The 15,840-nt window shown below is 49.6% G+C and overlaps 3 protein-coding genes across 6 annotated transcripts; all 3 read left to right on the forward strand.

Annotated features, from left to right (window-relative positions):
* Nucleotides 1-289: 289 nt before the first annotated feature.
* On the forward strand, nucleotides 290-1,579 carry apoa2 (apolipoprotein A-II). Of its 3 annotated transcripts, none has more exons than XM_011617939.2 (4): nucleotides 290-404; nucleotides 626-670; nucleotides 843-1,074; nucleotides 1,145-1,579. In XM_011617939.2, exons 1-4 carry the CDS (start codon nucleotides 332-334, stop codon nucleotides 1,299-1,301), a joined length of 507 nt encoding a protein of 168 aa, XP_011616241.1. In that variant the 5' UTR covers nucleotides 290-331; the 3' UTR covers nucleotides 1,302-1,579. The 3 variants fall into 3 exon arrangements, with proteins under 3 accessions (XP_011616241.1, XP_011616242.1, NP_001027888.1); XM_011617940.2 differs by having other exon boundaries at nucleotides 298-408; NM_001032716.1 differs by lacking the exon at nucleotides 290-404 and having other exon boundaries at nucleotides 628-670; nucleotides 1,145-1,301.
* A 2,994-nt stretch (nucleotides 1,580-4,573) lies between these two features.
* On the forward strand, nucleotides 4,574-5,828 carry apoc2 (apolipoprotein C-II). Of its 2 annotated transcripts, XM_011617941.2 has the most exons (4): nucleotides 4,574-4,800; nucleotides 5,030-5,092; nucleotides 5,193-5,349; nucleotides 5,424-5,828. In XM_011617941.2, exons 2-4 carry the CDS (start codon nucleotides 5,044-5,046, stop codon nucleotides 5,512-5,514), a joined length of 297 nt encoding a protein of 98 aa, XP_011616243.1. In that variant the 5' UTR covers nucleotides 4,574-4,800; nucleotides 5,030-5,043; the 3' UTR covers nucleotides 5,515-5,828. The 2 variants fall into 2 exon arrangements, with proteins under 2 accessions (XP_011616243.1, NP_001027890.1); NM_001032718.1 differs by lacking the exon at nucleotides 4,574-4,800 and having other exon boundaries at nucleotides 5,044-5,092; nucleotides 5,424-5,514.
* A 1,749-nt stretch (nucleotides 5,829-7,577) lies between these two features.
* LOC101075775 (trypsinogen-like protein 3) lies at nucleotides 7,578-9,411 on the forward strand. The gene is made up of 5 exons (XM_003976895.3): nucleotides 7,578-7,651; nucleotides 7,732-7,864; nucleotides 8,016-8,269; nucleotides 8,604-8,734; nucleotides 8,811-9,411. The coding sequence occupies exons 1-5, from the start codon at nucleotides 7,612-7,614 to the stop codon at nucleotides 9,081-9,083; spliced, it is 831 nt and encodes a 276-aa protein (XP_003976944.2). The 5' UTR covers nucleotides 7,578-7,611; the 3' UTR covers nucleotides 9,084-9,411.
* Nucleotides 9,412-15,840: the final 6,429 nt, after the last annotated feature.

Genomic DNA, 15,840 nt, shown 5'->3' on the forward strand with positions numbered 1-15,840 from the left:
TTGTGAGATGCAGTGTGTTATAGATATGTAATAGATATGTTATAGATATGTTATAGTCTTTGGTATCAGCACATATGCAGAAACAAAAGCATAAATTTACATTTGAGGAACGTTACACAATCGTCCTATTTCAACATGCAGGATTTAAAGTTAATATAATCTACACTGGACTTTGTTTAGCAGTGTGTGTGTGTGTGTGTGTGTGTGTGTGTGTGTGTGTGTGTGTGTGTGTGTGTGTGTGTGTGTGTGTGTGTGTGGAGGGGGGACGGGGCGTGCGTAGGCTCATCAGATGACGTTTGTTTGCTGACCACCCCTATATCATCCTGAGCAGATGAGCTCGGAGCTACAGACAACTCCCCCCCAGAGACGACTGTCGCTTCTTGGATCTGCTCGTCCGACCGTCAGTAGGTACCTGCTCCTCTCCCTGCTCCTCCTCCTGCTCCTCTTCCTCCTCCTGCTCCTCTTACTCCTCCTGCTCCTCTCCCTGCTCCTCTTCCTCCTCCTGCTCCTCTTCCTCCTCCTGCTCCTCTTCCTCTTCCTCTTCCTCCTCCTGCTCCCTGCTCCTGTCCTCAGGAGGTCCGTGTGCAGCAGAACTAATGATCACGTTTCTTCTCCTGTGTTCCAGAGATGCATGTGAAATACGCCGTGGCGCTGATCCTGGTTCTGCAGGGTAAGGACGTGGACCAGGTTCTGTTGACGACCTTTGTTGTGGAGGTTCCTTGTTTACCTGCTTCTCTGCCATGTTAACGTGTCTCACTTGCTGTGAGACCCTCAGCTACTGGACCAGGAGCCGGTGGTCCAGCCTGGGTTCCTCCGACTCACCTTCTGGCTTTTCATTTCAGTCTCTGTGGGCCTGTGTGAGGTTCCAGAACCCTCAAAGGAACTTCTTGACAAGTACATTGGCTTGAAAGCCTTGTTCTACAGAAGGATCCTGAAGGCATACAGCAAGTTCCAGGGCAGCGCTGCTCCTTTGATCGAGCACTTCAGCCAGAGCGAGCACGGTCAAGCTGCCGCCGCCCTGGCAGGGGGCTCGGAGGTCCAGCGTGGTTACCAGGCCGCTCTGAAGATTGCTGCGTAAGTGAAAGGAGCCCAGGTTCTGAGGTCTTCTGCCTCACTCACACCATAATACCGTGTCACTCTACAGTGCTGCTGCTGCGGAGCTAGAACCCGTGGTGGACAAGGCCCGTCTGTCAGCGCTGGGTGCATATGAGCAGTACCTGCGCCCCCACATAGGCGAGAGCCTGGACGACGGCATCGCCAGCGTTCAGGCCGTCCTCGACAACTTCATGCCTGCTGAGTAGAGCGACCGGGAGGGAAACGCCTGAGGTCTGCCGCCTGTAACGGGTGATGGCGTGGAGAGAACTGCAGCTCCAGCTGCCAACAGCAATGCACAATGCAAACAATCCTCATCGCTTGGTCTAATTAAAATCTCCCAAATCACGCTGAGAAATAACAGAGCAGAACATCTCAGCACTACCTATGCAGATTGTGCATGTACAGTATTTTGTCTTTGATACACTAACCAAAGTGTGATTGTGTGTATAGGTGTGTGTTCATTAAAATGAACTGGAGACTTCATCAGACCTGCTTCTTCTTTTCAGAACTTGACTTCAGAAATGATGTATTAAGCTAAAACGTGTTGATGTGTTGCTCAAGAATGTGTGAGGAGGACTTCCTGTCAGGGCAGGAAGCCCCCTGCTGTGTGTCCTGTGATGGACAGACAGTCCATGATGGACCCGTCCAGGGTGATGGACCCGTCCAGGGTGATGGACCCGTCCAGGGTGATGGACCCGTCCAGGGTGGTGGACCCGTCCAGGGTGATGGACCCGTCCAGGGTGTGTGTTTGCCTGTTGCTCAACGACTGTCTGGAACATCAGTTCAAAGAGTTGCTGCTCATTTTTGAATGAGCATCCGTCGGCCTGTCACACATCCGAGGCGGATTTCTCTTATTGTCCATTCATGAACTGCAGCTACATTAAACTGCAGCTACATTAAACTGCGGCTACATTAAACTGCAGCTACATTAAACTGCAGCTACATTAAACTGCGGCTACATTAAACTGCAGCTACAATAAACTGCAGCTACATTAAACTGTAGCTACATTAAACTGTGGCTGTATTAAACTGCGGCTACAATAAACTGCAGCTACATTAAACTGTAGCTACATTAAACTGTGGCTGTATTAAACTGTAGCTACATTAAACTGTGGCTGTATTAAACTGCGGCTACAATAAACTGCAGCTACATTAAACTGTAGCTACATTAAACTGTGGCTGTATTAAACTGCGGCTACAATAAACTGCAGCTACATTAAACTGTAGCTACATTAAACTGTGGCTGTATTAAACTGCGGCTACAATAAACTGCGGCTACAATAAACTGCGGCTACATTAAACTGCGGCTACAATAAACTGCGGCTACATTAAACTGCAGCTACAATAAACTGCGGCTACATTAAACTGCGGCTACAATAAACTGCAGCTACATTAAACTGTAGCTACATTAAACTGTGGCTGTATTAAACTGCGGCTACAATAAACTGCAGCTACATTAAACTGTAGCTACATTAAACTGTGGCTGTATTAAACTGCGGCTACAATAAACTGCGGCTACATTAAACTGCAGCTACAATAAACTGCAGCTGTATTAAACTGCGGCTACATTAAACTGCGGCTACAATAAACTGCGGCTGCATTAAACTGCGGCTACAATAAACTGCGGCTACATTAAACTGCGGCTACATTAAAGTGCGGCTACATTAAACTGCAGCTACAATAAACTGCGGCTGTATTAAACTGCGGCTACATTAAACTGCGGCTGCAATAAACTGCGGCTGCAATAAACTGCGGCTGCATTAAACTGCGGCTACAATAAACTGCGGCTGCATTAAACTGCGGCTGCATTAAACTGCGGCTGCAATAAACTGCGGCTGCATTAAACTGCGGCTGCATTAAACTGCGGCTGCATTAAACTGCGGCTACATTAAACTGCGGCTACAATAAACTGCGGCTACATTAAACTGCGGCTACCTTAAACTGCGGCTACATTAAACTGCGGCTACAATAAACTGCTGCTACATTAAACTGCTGCTACATTAAACTGCGGCTACAATAAACTGCGGCTACATTAAACTGCGGCTACAATAAACTGCGGCTACATTAAACTGCGGCTACATTAAACTGCGGCTACAATAAACTGCGGCTACATTAAACTGCGGCTACAATAAACTGCGGCTACATTAAACTGCGGCTACATTAAACTGCGGCTACAATAAACTGCGGCTACATTAAACTGCGGCTACATTAAACTGCGGCTACAATAAACTGCGGCTACATTAAACTGCGGCTACAATAAACTGCGGCTACATTAAACTGCGGCTACATTAAACTGCGGCTACATTAAACTGCGGCTACAATAAACTGCGGCTACATTAAACTGCGGCTACATTAAACTGCGGCTACATTAAACTGCGGCTACAATAAACTGCGGCTACATTAAACTGCGGCTACATTAAACTGCGGCTACATTAAACTGCGGCTACATTAAACTGCGGCTACAATAAACTGCGGCTACATTAAACTGCGGCTACAATAAACTGCGGCTACATTAAACTGCGGCTACAATAAACTGCGGCTACATTAAACTGCGGCTACATTAAACTGCGGCTACATTAAACTGCGGCTACAATAAACTGCGGCTACATTAAACTGCGGCTACATTAAACTGCGGCTACAATAAACTGCGGCTGCATTAAACTGCGGCTACATTAAACTGCGGCTACAATAAACTGCGGCTACATTAAACTGCGGCTACATTAAACTGCGGCTACATTAAACTGCAGCTACATTAAACTGCAGCTACACGTGACGATTAAGAATCTCCACTGTAGCCCAGTAAAAATGGTAAATGCAGAAAATGAAAATGAATAAAAGATGTTGCGAAAGGTTCCAGTCAGGAACCAAACTACACGGCGTCGGTGCCAAATTACGGTCCAGCCACAAAGGTCGGACTTGTTTATCCACCAGTGTCCCGGGACGGCCGTAGGCTTCAAACACCCTGACATGTGATGGTGAATCACCTGATCAAAGGTTGGATTTTGGTTTTGTGTGGAAGACGAACACGTCACCGTTCCAGAGAATTCTGCTGGTTCCACACGTGGCGTTGAGATCAACCAGTGTCCTAAATGGCTGTTGTTGTTTCCTTCTCTGCTTCCAAATATGTCGAACACCTTCACAAGCTAACAAACCCCCCAAAAGCCTGAATAATCTGCACTTCCGTCACAGAAAGACTGAAATGCTAACGATGCTAACTGATCTTCGGTCTCGCTGCTCCAGAGACTGTTGATGGTTCCAGATGTTTCATGAACAAAAGGGAATTCTAGTTTTCATAAATTCATCTTCATATATTCATTATGAATTTAATGTCCGTGACCAAAATGTTTCACAAGCGCCTCGTTCACCTGATTCATGAGGGTTTTCAGGACTTCGGACTGTTGATGTGACATCAGCGGCGTTATGCAAGCGTGGAGGCTGTGAAGAAGACATGGAGCATAAGAGCAAACAGAAGCTCAGGTTCCTGGGGAAACGCATCAATACCAGGCTCCCCCACCTCAGCGACACCCAATGGAGCTAGATAAGTGCGATGCTTTGTATCAGGACGTGTTTACGGTTACAAACGTCGCCTTTATCTAGCACAGGATGCACTTTGGCTCTGGGATCAAGGAGCCAGCACATCATTGCTATATAACTGGACAGAGCCCTCATGTAGCTTCCATCGCTGTCATTTCTTGAGAGGAACACGTGAGTAGCGACTCTTTCACTTCAGTCGCAGGACTATATTCCTTTTGTGAGACGTTGCAGGACACGAGATGATGGTTTTGAGTCAGGAAGAAGAAGGCGGGATATCATTTTCCTGGCTGCTGAGCCTCATTTCACTTTGCTAACGCAGCATCAGTTCCCTCGGTGGAGAAATGTCTCACCCTGGTGGATGTAAGGAAGATTTGAATTTCCTCTCATTTTGTCCCGTCAGACACAGGCGACGCCATGAGCAAGCTGCTGGCCATCACTGCGCTCCTCGTCCTCCTCGTGGTGGGTAAGTGGGTCTCAGAGTGTCAAGTTAAACCGACTGATGATTCTTCTGAATAAATGAAAGAATCGAAGGAGGCCAGAACTGAGCAGCCGGTCCTGTGCAGGTGCTGAGAGCTTCCGTGTGCCCAGGGAGACGGATGAGGAGCAGGGGACCCTGAGCAGGATCACCGATAGCTTTAGGTCCTACTACAGCAGAGCTGTCAACACTGCCAGTGCATATCTGGAGGGAATAAAGGGGCTGAAGTTTGAGGAGAAGGCAAAGTAAGAACAGTCAGAGAAGGGAGTTTGGAAGTGCGTTTCACCTACAAGCCTCCCCTGTCTGTGCTCCTCCACAGGAACCTTTACAGTGACACTAAAACGGTGGTGAGAACCTACGCTGAAATTGTGCAAGATCAGCTCTACCACGCCTTGTATGCGCAGCAGTAACGCGCCCCCCAGTCTCCTCCAGCCACGCTCACAGTTGGAGCCGTCACACAGTCGCCATGGACGGAGATCCGCTCCAGAAGTCTTGGAGAGATCCTTGAAAGATGTGACGTCCATCCTGCCCCTCAGAGAAGAACAACTGAAACAAGCCTGGAACCAGAGAGGAGCGTCGCTGCTGCAGCCTCGGGGACGTGAAGATGGGGAAACGTGTCCTCACGGCAGGCTCGAAAATAATAAAGAATGGGAGAAAAATGGCCACCTAAAAGTGACTTAAACTGTTTGTCATGTCTTGAAATAAAGTATTTATACAAAGAAAACCCTGAATTTGTGGTCAGTACATGAGAAGGAATGTTTGTATGGATGGAAAATGAATCATCTACAGTAGATCAAAGGAGGAGATGCAGGAAAACTGAGATGAATAAAGAGTCTTTGATGTCGCTCATCACTGGCACCACTGTTACGGCTCTTAGTTACGGATGTTTTCATATTTTGGCAGCTTGCTCCCTTTTGGGGGCGACTGGGAGGGTGCTGGGGGGGGGCGACCCCTGGGGGGGGGGGGCGACCCCTGGGGGGGGGGCGACCCCTGAAGGAGCTGCCATCATTATGTGAGCATTGGGGTCGAGAATGTTGCCCAAGGGTCCCTCGGCAGAGCTCTGTAGGTGACACTGTCACTGGTGTTGGGGTCAGAACTTCGGTTGTTGCCCCATGTTGCCCCTCAAACCACCGTCTGCAACGTCGTTTGAACTTCAAACCGTCCTTGTGAAACTTTCCGCTTCAATCGATTTAAGGTTTGCTGCGATTTTTATGAGATTGTAAAATGGATTTTATGATTTTGTTGACCCGCTCCTGTCACGTCAGTCTTTGATCCTTTGATAACGTCAGATTTCCTATAGTGGACGTCTCAGGCGACGCTGCTGCCTGGTTTCAGGAGGCGATGGCCGGGTTTCCCTCGGGCCACCATGCTTCTCCAGAGAGCTCGCCTTCTGATCTCAGCTCTACTGACCTGGAGGAGCATCTCACCATGAATTAATCCGGCTCCTCAAGGCCCAACTATTAGAAAAGGAGATGGAGAACGGCTTGAGCCTGGAAAGAGGGTCTGTTCTTCTTCCTTGATTGAAGAAAACAAGAACAATCCAAGGTTTCTGTAGCCAAATCAACCAGGAGCTTTGATCCAGGTATTCTAGTGAGCTTCTTCATTAATTAAGTCAGCAGATACATTACGAACCCCTAATGAGCTTCTCACACCACCCACAGCTTTCTACTGGACCTCAGAGCTGCTTCTGGCACGAAGCATCTGCATTCAGACAGAACTGAGGTCACCGTCCTCTCCTCTCCTCTCCTCTCCTCTCCTCTCCTCTCCTCTCCTCTCCTCTCCTCTCCTCTCCTCTCCTCTCCTCTCCTCTCTCCTCTTCTCTCCTCCTCTCCTACCCTTCCATCCTCTCCTCTCCTCTCCTCTCCTCTCCTCTCCTCTCCTCTCCTCTCCTCTCCTCTCCTCCTACCCTTCCATCCTCTCCTCTCCTCTCCTCTCCTCTCCTCTCCTCTCCTCTCCTCTCCTCTCCTCTCCTCTCCTCTCCTCTCCTCTCCTCCTACCCTTCCATCCTCTCCTCTCCTCCTCTCCTCTCCTCTCCTCTCCTCTCCTCTCCTCTCCTCTCCTCTCCTCTCCTCTCCTCTCCTCTCCTCCTCTCCTACCCTTCCATCCTCTCCTCTCCTCTCCTCTCCTCTCCTCTCCTCTCCTCTCCTCTCCTCTCCTCTCCTAATGGTGTTGCGTAATAGCCTAATCTTTGAGGGTGGGGCTTCCCTCTTATCTTATTAACGTCTCGTAACTGGAATTCTTTCGTCATTTATCTGGGACATTTTACAGTTCAGGACTGAAACCATAAATGTCACCCATGTAGGACAGTCGTAAATCTTTGTTGTTTCCTCGGCAACTCAGCCAATTCTGAGAGAATGTTATTATTCTGGGATGTCAAAATGTTCTCTGATAAGGTTTATTAGGTTTATTAGTGAGCAGGAAATTGTGCTGTTGGGAAGCTCCTCCCACGAGCCCCAGGAATAAAGGCCAAGGTGACGCATCCGTGGCCCCACTTGGGCTTCAGAATCATGAACCTTCTGCTTCTTCTCGTTGCTTTGAGCTTCTCAGGTCTGACGTTGGGCTGCCTGAAACGGGCTGATGGACGCGGGACCGGTCCGGCTCTGACTGTGGTTGTGTGTGCGTTTCAGAAGCGGTTCCCCTGCAGGGTGCTGCTGAGTGCCAGCCTCAGTCCAGACCGTGGCACGTTCGGCTCGGGAGGTCCTGCAGCGGAGCGCTCGTTGACCCCCGCTGGATCGTCACATCTTTCGCATGTGCACCCTTGTAAGTCTCCTATTGTAAAAAAAAATTACAGCTTGAAATTACTCTTTTTTTCTTTGGGCATCAAATTGCAAGTTTAGTCCGTTAGATCATTTTGGGCATTTTAAATCAAAAGAAAAGGGTTTTGGCTGCGCTCATCAAGCTGTCCTGGCAGATCCTCCAACATCACTGCTTCTCTGGGCGACCATGACGTCTCTGTGGCGGAGGGCACGGAGCAGCACATCGACACGGACCTCACAGTCCTTCACAGTCCCTACCGCTCCCCCTTCCACAGCCTGGCCATGGTCCGGCTGGCCAAACCAGCCAGGTTCAACCAGTACGTGCAGCCGATTCCCCTGCCCAGCAGGTGCCCCCAGCCTGGGGAGACCTGCCGTGTCAGTGGCTGGGGGTCCACCGTTCCAAACCAGGGTAAGTAGATTTAAAGGGAGTATCACCTCACTGACTGTGGCCTGTACAATCGAGCGTCAACGTAGCTAACTAGCTAACACGCACCACATTAATAACAGCTTTATGCTCCCCAAAACTAGGACAGCTAAGAAAAAAATCAATGATTAAGACTGAAAGTCAAGTCACCTTGAAGTCGGTTTAGATTTGATGCTCACAACACTAATGAAGAGAACGCAGTGGCGTTCCCTCACGTCCCCTGAGAACGAAGCTCCAGTGGCCGAGGCCGTCGCTTCAGGGTGAGAAACGATCGCTGCTAATTGTTACTCGTGCGTGCGTCGATTTCTCTGGAAACCAGACGAATCTCCCAAAAGGCTGAAGTGCATCAGTGTGCCTGTGGTGGACGACCGGACCTGCAGAGAGCTGTTTCCCATGCACTGGTCCCACGGGATGGTCTGCGCCGGTCAGGTGGACGGAACCAACTGCCTGGTGAGAGTCGACACGAGGTCAGACTTGTGCACGTCTGCTGTGTCGTTGTCCAACGTGTGGTCTGTTGCTGGTCCAGGACGACCGCGGCGCTGTGATGGAGTGTGGCGGGCAGCTGCAGGGCGTCCAGTGGTACAGCTTTGGGTGCTCCAACCCTCCGGACCCCAGCACCTACAGCAGAATATGCCAGTACACCAGGTGGATGAGGGACGTAATGCGGAACAACTCACCCACCTCGGCCCCGACCACCCCCCACCCACCCACCCCCCACTCCACTCTGCCACCGACCACCCCCCCGTCCTCAGTGAAAGAGGGTGCAGAGGGCGTCCAGCCTGTGCAGGGTGCTCTTTAAAATCAACTGTGAGTGCAAGTGCAAGCTGAGAGTGCTCGGGTTAATTAGCCGTGCATTCAAATGTGCACGAGGTGCTGCTCACTAACACCGTCAGGATGTCGTCTGAAAGAGTGTTTTTACATGACGGAGTTCTTTTTACCACAAACTGCTGCTCTTCATCAAATCTGTGGTATATTTCAGCTGAATTTCTGCTGCTACTCTTTCATTTTCTGTTTCTAATCATTCTGTTTCCTGCTCACTGAAATTAAAGGGAAAAATAAATGCACACGTTGGTTTTTTCTCCATCTGATATTTATCAAATCAGCTAATAAACCTACTGAGATGGGAAGTTCTTTTAAGTTGTAATGTGGATGTGGATGGAAGGCAGTACTGTATATTAAGACCCACGCTCTTGTTTTGATATGCAATTTTTATTTCTCTTTGCTATTTGGACTTATTGGAACCCAATAAGTATAAAAACTAAGCATCATCTTTTTACATGATGCAGTTTTAGAGAAAAATGTTGTCCACATATGTGGACACTGGGTCTGAATTACCATAAAGCACAATAAAATCAATAATACAGTTTTTGTGTAATAGAATGAAAAACTCTTTATTTACATAGTTTTGAACATGTTTTGAACAAAAAATAAGTGAATGAGTAACAATCTGAGCAAAAAAACAATATGATCAGTAACACATCTATTACGTTAGACTACAATATATAATATATTATAATATATATAATACATGGATACGTTTCACCACTGGATGGCAGTAAAACACAGTAATAACAGAGAAACAAAGAGGAGAAACGAAGAAGAAAAACAGAAGAGAAACGAAGAAGAAAAACAAAGAAGAGAAACGAAGAGAAACGAAGAAGAAAAACAAAGAAGAGAAACGAAGAAGAGAAACGAAGAAGAAGAGAAACGAGGGCGGCAGGTGACATTTTTGTTCCGTGAGCTCTAATCTCAGACTTGAGTGGTGCTTGAGAAAGTAATAAAATATGAGTGCAATAAACCTACATCTGACATTAGAAGGCCTGAGAACAAAGCAACAAAGAATCACACACACACACACACACACACACACACACACCCACACACACCAGGCGTGACTGACAGCTGTGTCTACAACCGCCCTGGCAGCTGAACACAGGTGCCATTTCACCATCTGCTCCGACTGGTTCTGTCCGGTTCCTCAGCCCCCCCCCGGCTGGGACGCCACATTAGGGACCAGTGTGATCTTAATTGTTATCGTTCGTTTTGCTTCTTTGCTCATGACTGAAGTTCTGGGGGGGTTAACGCGCCTCAGTCGTCCATCTGCTCCAGATCCACAGGTGCGTCGTCACCTGGTGACCTGCTCTGAACTATTAGACGTTTCCAAGATGTTTCCAGAAGCTCTCGGATATGTTGAGCTGGAACTGGGATGTTTCCATGCGTCTCCCCCGTAACCCCGGGATTTATGGGATGTCCCAGCTGTCCTGGTGCCCCCACATGTGCTTAACGAGCGGCGGGACGTTTGATGGCTGATGAAATCCACGCTGGACTTACGGCGCCTTCACTATTGAAGCACGTACGACAGAAATAGTGTCTGCTGACGTGCACGTCACGTGCTCGCGCTGTGCTGGATCCTTCCCAGTCGTCAGTACACGTGAGCTTTGCTCTGCCTCCTGGAACCTGTAGAACAACCAGTTCAAATCATAAAATTCCAATATATTATTTAGAGAAGATAAAGAAAAGCCGGATTAGAGAGCAAGATGATTCCGTCTGGTTCAGCTCTGCACGCTTCATGGTCATGAGACAGGGTTGGAGCAGCTGAGAACCTCCACACACACGTTGTCACGGGGATTTTCCTGATATAAAGTGTATAAAACATCACTGTCAAGCAGGAATTCTGGAGCCGTTCGTTCAACAGCAGTTTGACCTCCTGAACTGTGGAGCTCGGCATCATCGCAGGTACTAAAGATAAGGCAGCTTTTTTTTAAGAAGGCTAAATTTCAGAAGGTGGTTCTCATTTGCTGCCCTGGTTCTGCTGGTTCCACCACCCTGGAAGCCCTGCAGGTCCCTTCTGTGGCCCCTCGTCCTGTGGCCCCTCGTCCTGTGGCCCCTCGTCCTGTGGCCCCTCGTCCTGTGGCCCCTCGTCCTGTGGCCCCTCGTCCTGTGGCCCAATTTACCTCCAATTTATTTGTGCTTCCTCCAATATTTCCTTTGTGCAACACTGAACATAAATCTGGTTCTGAATTGCCCAAACATCCCAGCCTTACCTGATTAATGGGGGGCAAAAGGGGGGCAAAAGGGGGGGCGACGGGGGGCAGGGAAAGTCGTTCTTTCTCCTGGGGTGTGCCGGTGCTTTGGGTGGATGGTACAATATCTGTAGAGTGAATGTGAGTCATCTCCTCCCTGCTTCCATCTGCCTCCATCACTCACACACACTCACACACACTCACTCACACACACTCACACACACTCACTCACACACACACACACACACACACACACACACACTCACACACACTCACACACACACACTCCCCATCGCTCAGTTGTTGCCATCACTCATCACCAACTGGCTTCCCAGAATTCCTCTGTGGCACCTGCCAGACTGACGGACGCTTGCTCAGAACACATCAGGCGAAGGGAAAGTGCAGCTGCCCACAGCGGCGTTGTCATGGCAACAATGACTGACAGCTCCTCTCTCACAGATGCAAATGAAGAGCGATGGCTGATTTACATGAGCCCATAATACGCTGGTTTATGTCCTGATGCCTCCCTGCTCTCATGCACTAAGCTGCACACAACTGAAGGGAGCACAGGGCGATTTAATCAGGCAGGCCTCCTCCCCACGGCCCCCACGGCCCCCCACGGCCCCCCACGGCCCCCCACGGTCCCACCGGGACCTGCGGCCCAGCAGGGGGGCCAATTAGCCTGAAGAGCTTATGTGATGCTCGCCAAACAGCTACAAAGCAGATAGGAAAGAAACTGTTGGTTCATGAATGCATTTGCATTAGTGAGGTGGAGAGAACCTCTGAGGACCAGGGGCCGAGAGCAGGGGCCGAGAGCAGGGGCCGAGAGCAGTGACTGAGATCAGGGGCCGAGAGCAGGGGCCGAGAGCAGGGGCCGAGACCAGTGACTGAGACCAGGGGCCGAGACCAGGGGCCGAGACCAGGGGCCGAGAGCAGGGGCCGAGAGCAGGGGCCGAGACCAGGGGCCGAGATCAGGGGCCGAGATCAGTGACTGAGACCAGGGGCCGAGATCAGTGACTGAGATCAGGGGCCGAGACCAGGGGCCGAGATCAGTGACTGAGACCAGGGGCCGAGATCAGTGACTGAGACCAGGGGCCGAGACCAGGGGCCGAGATCAGTGACTGAGATCAGGGGCCGAGACCAGGGGCCGAGATCAGGGGCCGAGAGCAGGGGCCGAGACCAGGGGCCGAGATCAGGGGCCGAGATCAGTGACTGAGACCAGGGGCCGAGATCAGTGACTGAGACCAGGGGCCGAGATCAGTGACTGAGATCAGGGGCCGAGATCAGTGACTGAGATCAGGGGCCGAGATCAGTGACTGAGATCAGGGGCCGAGACCAGGGGCCGAGACCAGGGGCCGAGATCAGTGACTGAGATCAGAGGCCGAGACCAGTGCTCACTGCTCAACAAAGGTGGGACTGGTTTTTGGAGTATGGGAGCTGACAGGCTGATCAAGCTACTGACACACACACACACACACTTTACGTGCACTAATACACACTGCATATTAGATAATACTGGTTTAGAGGGGACTTAATGACCTCAGTAATGGGTAACGCTTCTCTGGAAAATAAACACAACTAGTGAACAGGTATTTGCACTCACCACTCACTCACTTTCTGTTGTCATAGAAACATGCCACTTGACTTTGACTCCGCCCCTTTTACGTCACACGTCATTTAACAGCATGCCAGTTAGTGGAAAAGACAACAGTTCCCCCCACCAGATTCCAGAACATGTTGGTTCCTGTTTGAGAAAGGGTGTGTGTGTGTGTGTGTGTGTGTGTGTGTGTGTGTGTGTGTGTGCGCTCTATACTTATACTTAAAGGCAGCAAACAAGCTCCACACAAGTAGCATCAGTGTTTCCAGCTGCTCACTTGCATCAGCAAGCATTATGGAATCTATAATCTACATTTTTTCAACACACACGCACACGCACACACACACACACACACACACACACACACACACACACACACACACACAATAATCACAGGGGTGCCATACACATAAAATGGACAGCTTACACCATAAAGCTAGCTCAGGTGGCCCTCAGTCATGCTGAGGGGAGACATGGAATCTTTCTGCAAGAGTGAGACGTAATACACAGATCTGATCTGACCTCTGACCTCTGATCCCGGTCTTTCTCTGGATCTGACCTCTGACCTCGGTCTCCCTTCCTTCCTTCCTCCCTCCCTTCCTCCTCCCTCTGTCCTATTGAGATGTCCTAATTTTACAACCCACAAGGGAAAATATTTATCTGAATATTTACTGAAATGTTTCATGGGAATTGAAGTAAATGAAGGAGGATAAAAGCTGCTGGATGAGATCAAAGCAACCTGTTTTTCTCAGCTCTGAGTTTGGCTTCAGGCAGGTACGAGCACGTGTGTGTGTGTGTGTGTGTGTGTGTGTGTGCCTGTGTGTGTGTGTGTTTAAAAGTGTGTTTTTCAGTCGCACTAAAGCAACAAGGTCAAATATGGGAATAGGGAATGTTCCGGCTTGAGTGGAATGTAACATTCTTCCAGATATGGACGTCTTGGAAGAACCTTGGTGGGAACAAACACATGCTGAGAGATAGGAGGAGTGTGTGTGTCTGTATGTGTGTGTGTTTGTGTGTGTGTGCGTGTGTTTGCGCGCGTGTGTATGTGTGTCTGTATATGTGTGTGCGTGTGTTTGCGCGCGTGTGCGTGTGTTTGCGTGTGTGTGTGTGTGTTTGCGTGTGTGTGTGTTTTTGCGTGTGTGTGTGTGTGCGTGTGTGTGTGTGTGTGTTCCTCCAGGCAGCTGTTGTCCTGTATGGAAACCAGTGGGAGGAGCCTGTTGCTGGTCAGCTGCTCTTTAGCTCCTCCATTTTATCTTCCTTATCTTCCTCTTTCCTTATCTCTTAATTTGTCCTTCTTCCCTCTAATCTTCTCTCTCTTTTTCTGCTCTGCCTCAACACATGTTTTTGACTTTTGGTGTCTAAGTCACAGATTACTTGGAATCAAAAGTAGAAATCAAAGTTTCCACCATGAACATCTGCTGGTCACCTGTGTGACCACATCATAACCAGATTAGCAGGTGATCAACAAGGGCTCTTCTTTCTGGATCTAAAGGTTTTTGCTTCTTCAAAGGTTCCCTGTGACTCGTTGTACTACACATTAGCTGTGTAGCATAGCCGCGAGCATGCTCAGCTTCATCTTTTTATTCAGCCTCGCTTCAACTTTCACACTCGTGTCAGATTAAATGTCACCCAGAAGAAGAAGCTGAATTTGAGGTTGGTACCAGGTGGAGATGATTGTGTTGCTCCGCGTGCACATAAAACACACCCAGGATGCTGAAGCAGGACTGAGAGGAGCTAGCAAACATTGAGTCTCTCGCTCTTGATTTCTGTCCACCATCTGCGTCACAGACCTCCCTCCATCTCTTCCAGGCTTCATCAGCCATTTTATTTTTATTTCATTTCAGGCTCAACAAATGCTGATGTGTGACATCGTTACGAGACGGCTTCCGTAGCTCCTCACAATCATCTCCTCCTCCAGGTTGAAGGATCTGCCTGCTCTCTTCATTTTTAATGATCTCCATCAATGATCTCCGTTCCTCGAGCCACTTCTGCATCCGTGCTGAAGCTCTTTTTAGCCTCATCACTCTCCAGTTTGTGCACAGACAGCGGGTGTGTGCACAGACAGCGGGTGTGTGCACAGACAGCGGGTGTGTGCACAGACAGCGGGTGTGTGCAGGGCGATGATGGAGCATATTGTTAGCGAGGCGGTTCGGTCTGCATGGAGAACATCAGACAGTGGCTGCTAGCCCTCAACGGGCTGATGCTAAATGGCTAAATCAGTTCAAATCTAATGCATCTTAATCTGGTGGAGAGCGGGGGGGGGGGGGGGGGGGGGGGGCAGTAATCTGGCCTGTTTCAGCGAGACGGAGGAGCTCTGATCGGAGGAGAGTGAGGATTAACGAAGACAAAGAAAGAGATTGTTCAGGAGGACATTAAAGACTTGAATCCATTCCTGAGGGACTTAACCAGGGGTGGGCAAATCCAGTCCTGGAGGGCCGGATCCAAGCTACAGGTAAACACCTTCACCTGGGGCTCCATTTACCTGGTGAAAGCAGTTCCTGCTTGGTAGGATGTAAATCCCGGCTTGAATTCAACCCCGCGAGGAATGGATTTGACCTCCTCTGATGGGCAAGTCCAGTCCATGAAGGCTGGAATCCAGCCAGGTTAGCAGCATTAGCAGCGTTAGCACATCTGACAGCGTACCGGGGGGGCAAACGCCTCGATGGTCTGATGAGGCTGCAGTACCAGGCTCGACCACATCACTGGTAACGGCGCATGTTTCAGTCCAATAAAGGCGCCACTTTTCTCCGTCTCTCACCAAACGTTGCACAATGAGTGACGTTTGTGGATGGCTGATGGTCTGAGAGCGAGGGTCAAAGGTCGGGGATCTGGCGGAGCGCCGAAACTTCAGCTGGTCATGGAGAATGTTCCGTAAGTGAAGCTCACCAAGACAGCCTCGATCAGAGCTACGAGCAGAACCACGAGCAGAACCACGA

The sequence above is a fragment of the Takifugu rubripes genome, chromosome 7, assembly GCF_901000725.2.
Source record: "Takifugu rubripes chromosome 7, fTakRub1.2, whole genome shotgun sequence".
Classification (NCBI taxonomy): domain Eukaryota; kingdom Metazoa; phylum Chordata; class Actinopteri; order Tetraodontiformes; family Tetraodontidae; genus Takifugu; species Takifugu rubripes.

Excerpts from the sequence above, each read along its gene's own strand:
- apoa2 (XM_011617939.2), top strand. The coding sequence starts at position 332 with ATGAGCTCGGAGCTACAGACAACTCCCCCCCAGAGACGACTGTCGCTT. Across the intron at positions 405-625 it reads ATCTGCTCGTCCGACCGTCA|AGATGCATGTGAAATACGCC; the intron begins GTAGGTACCTGC and ends CCTGTGTTCCAG. Across the intron at positions 671-842 it reads GCTGATCCTGGTTCTGCAGG|TCTCTGTGGGCCTGTGTGAG; the intron begins GTAAGGACGTGG and ends TTTTCATTTCAG.
- apoc2 (XM_011617941.2), top strand. The coding sequence starts at position 5,044 with ATGAGCAAGCTGCTGGCCATCACTGCGCTCCTCGTCCTCCTCGTGGTG. Across the intron at positions 5,093-5,192 it reads CCTCGTCCTCCTCGTGGTGG|GTGCTGAGAGCTTCCGTGTG; the intron begins GTAAGTGGGTCT and ends GGTCCTGTGCAG. Across the intron at positions 5,350-5,423 it reads AAGTTTGAGGAGAAGGCAAA|GAACCTTTACAGTGACACTA; the intron begins GTAAGAACAGTC and ends GCTCCTCCACAG.
- LOC101075775 (XM_003976895.3), top strand. The coding sequence starts at position 7,612 with ATGAACCTTCTGCTTCTTCTCGTTGCTTTGAGCTTCTCAG. Across the intron at positions 7,652-7,731 it reads CGTTGCTTTGAGCTTCTCAG|AAGCGGTTCCCCTGCAGGGT; the intron begins GTCTGACGTTGG and ends TGTGCGTTTCAG. Across the intron at positions 8,735-8,810 it reads TGGACGGAACCAACTGCCTG|GACGACCGCGGCGCTGTGAT; the intron begins GTGAGAGTCGAC and ends TTGCTGGTCCAG.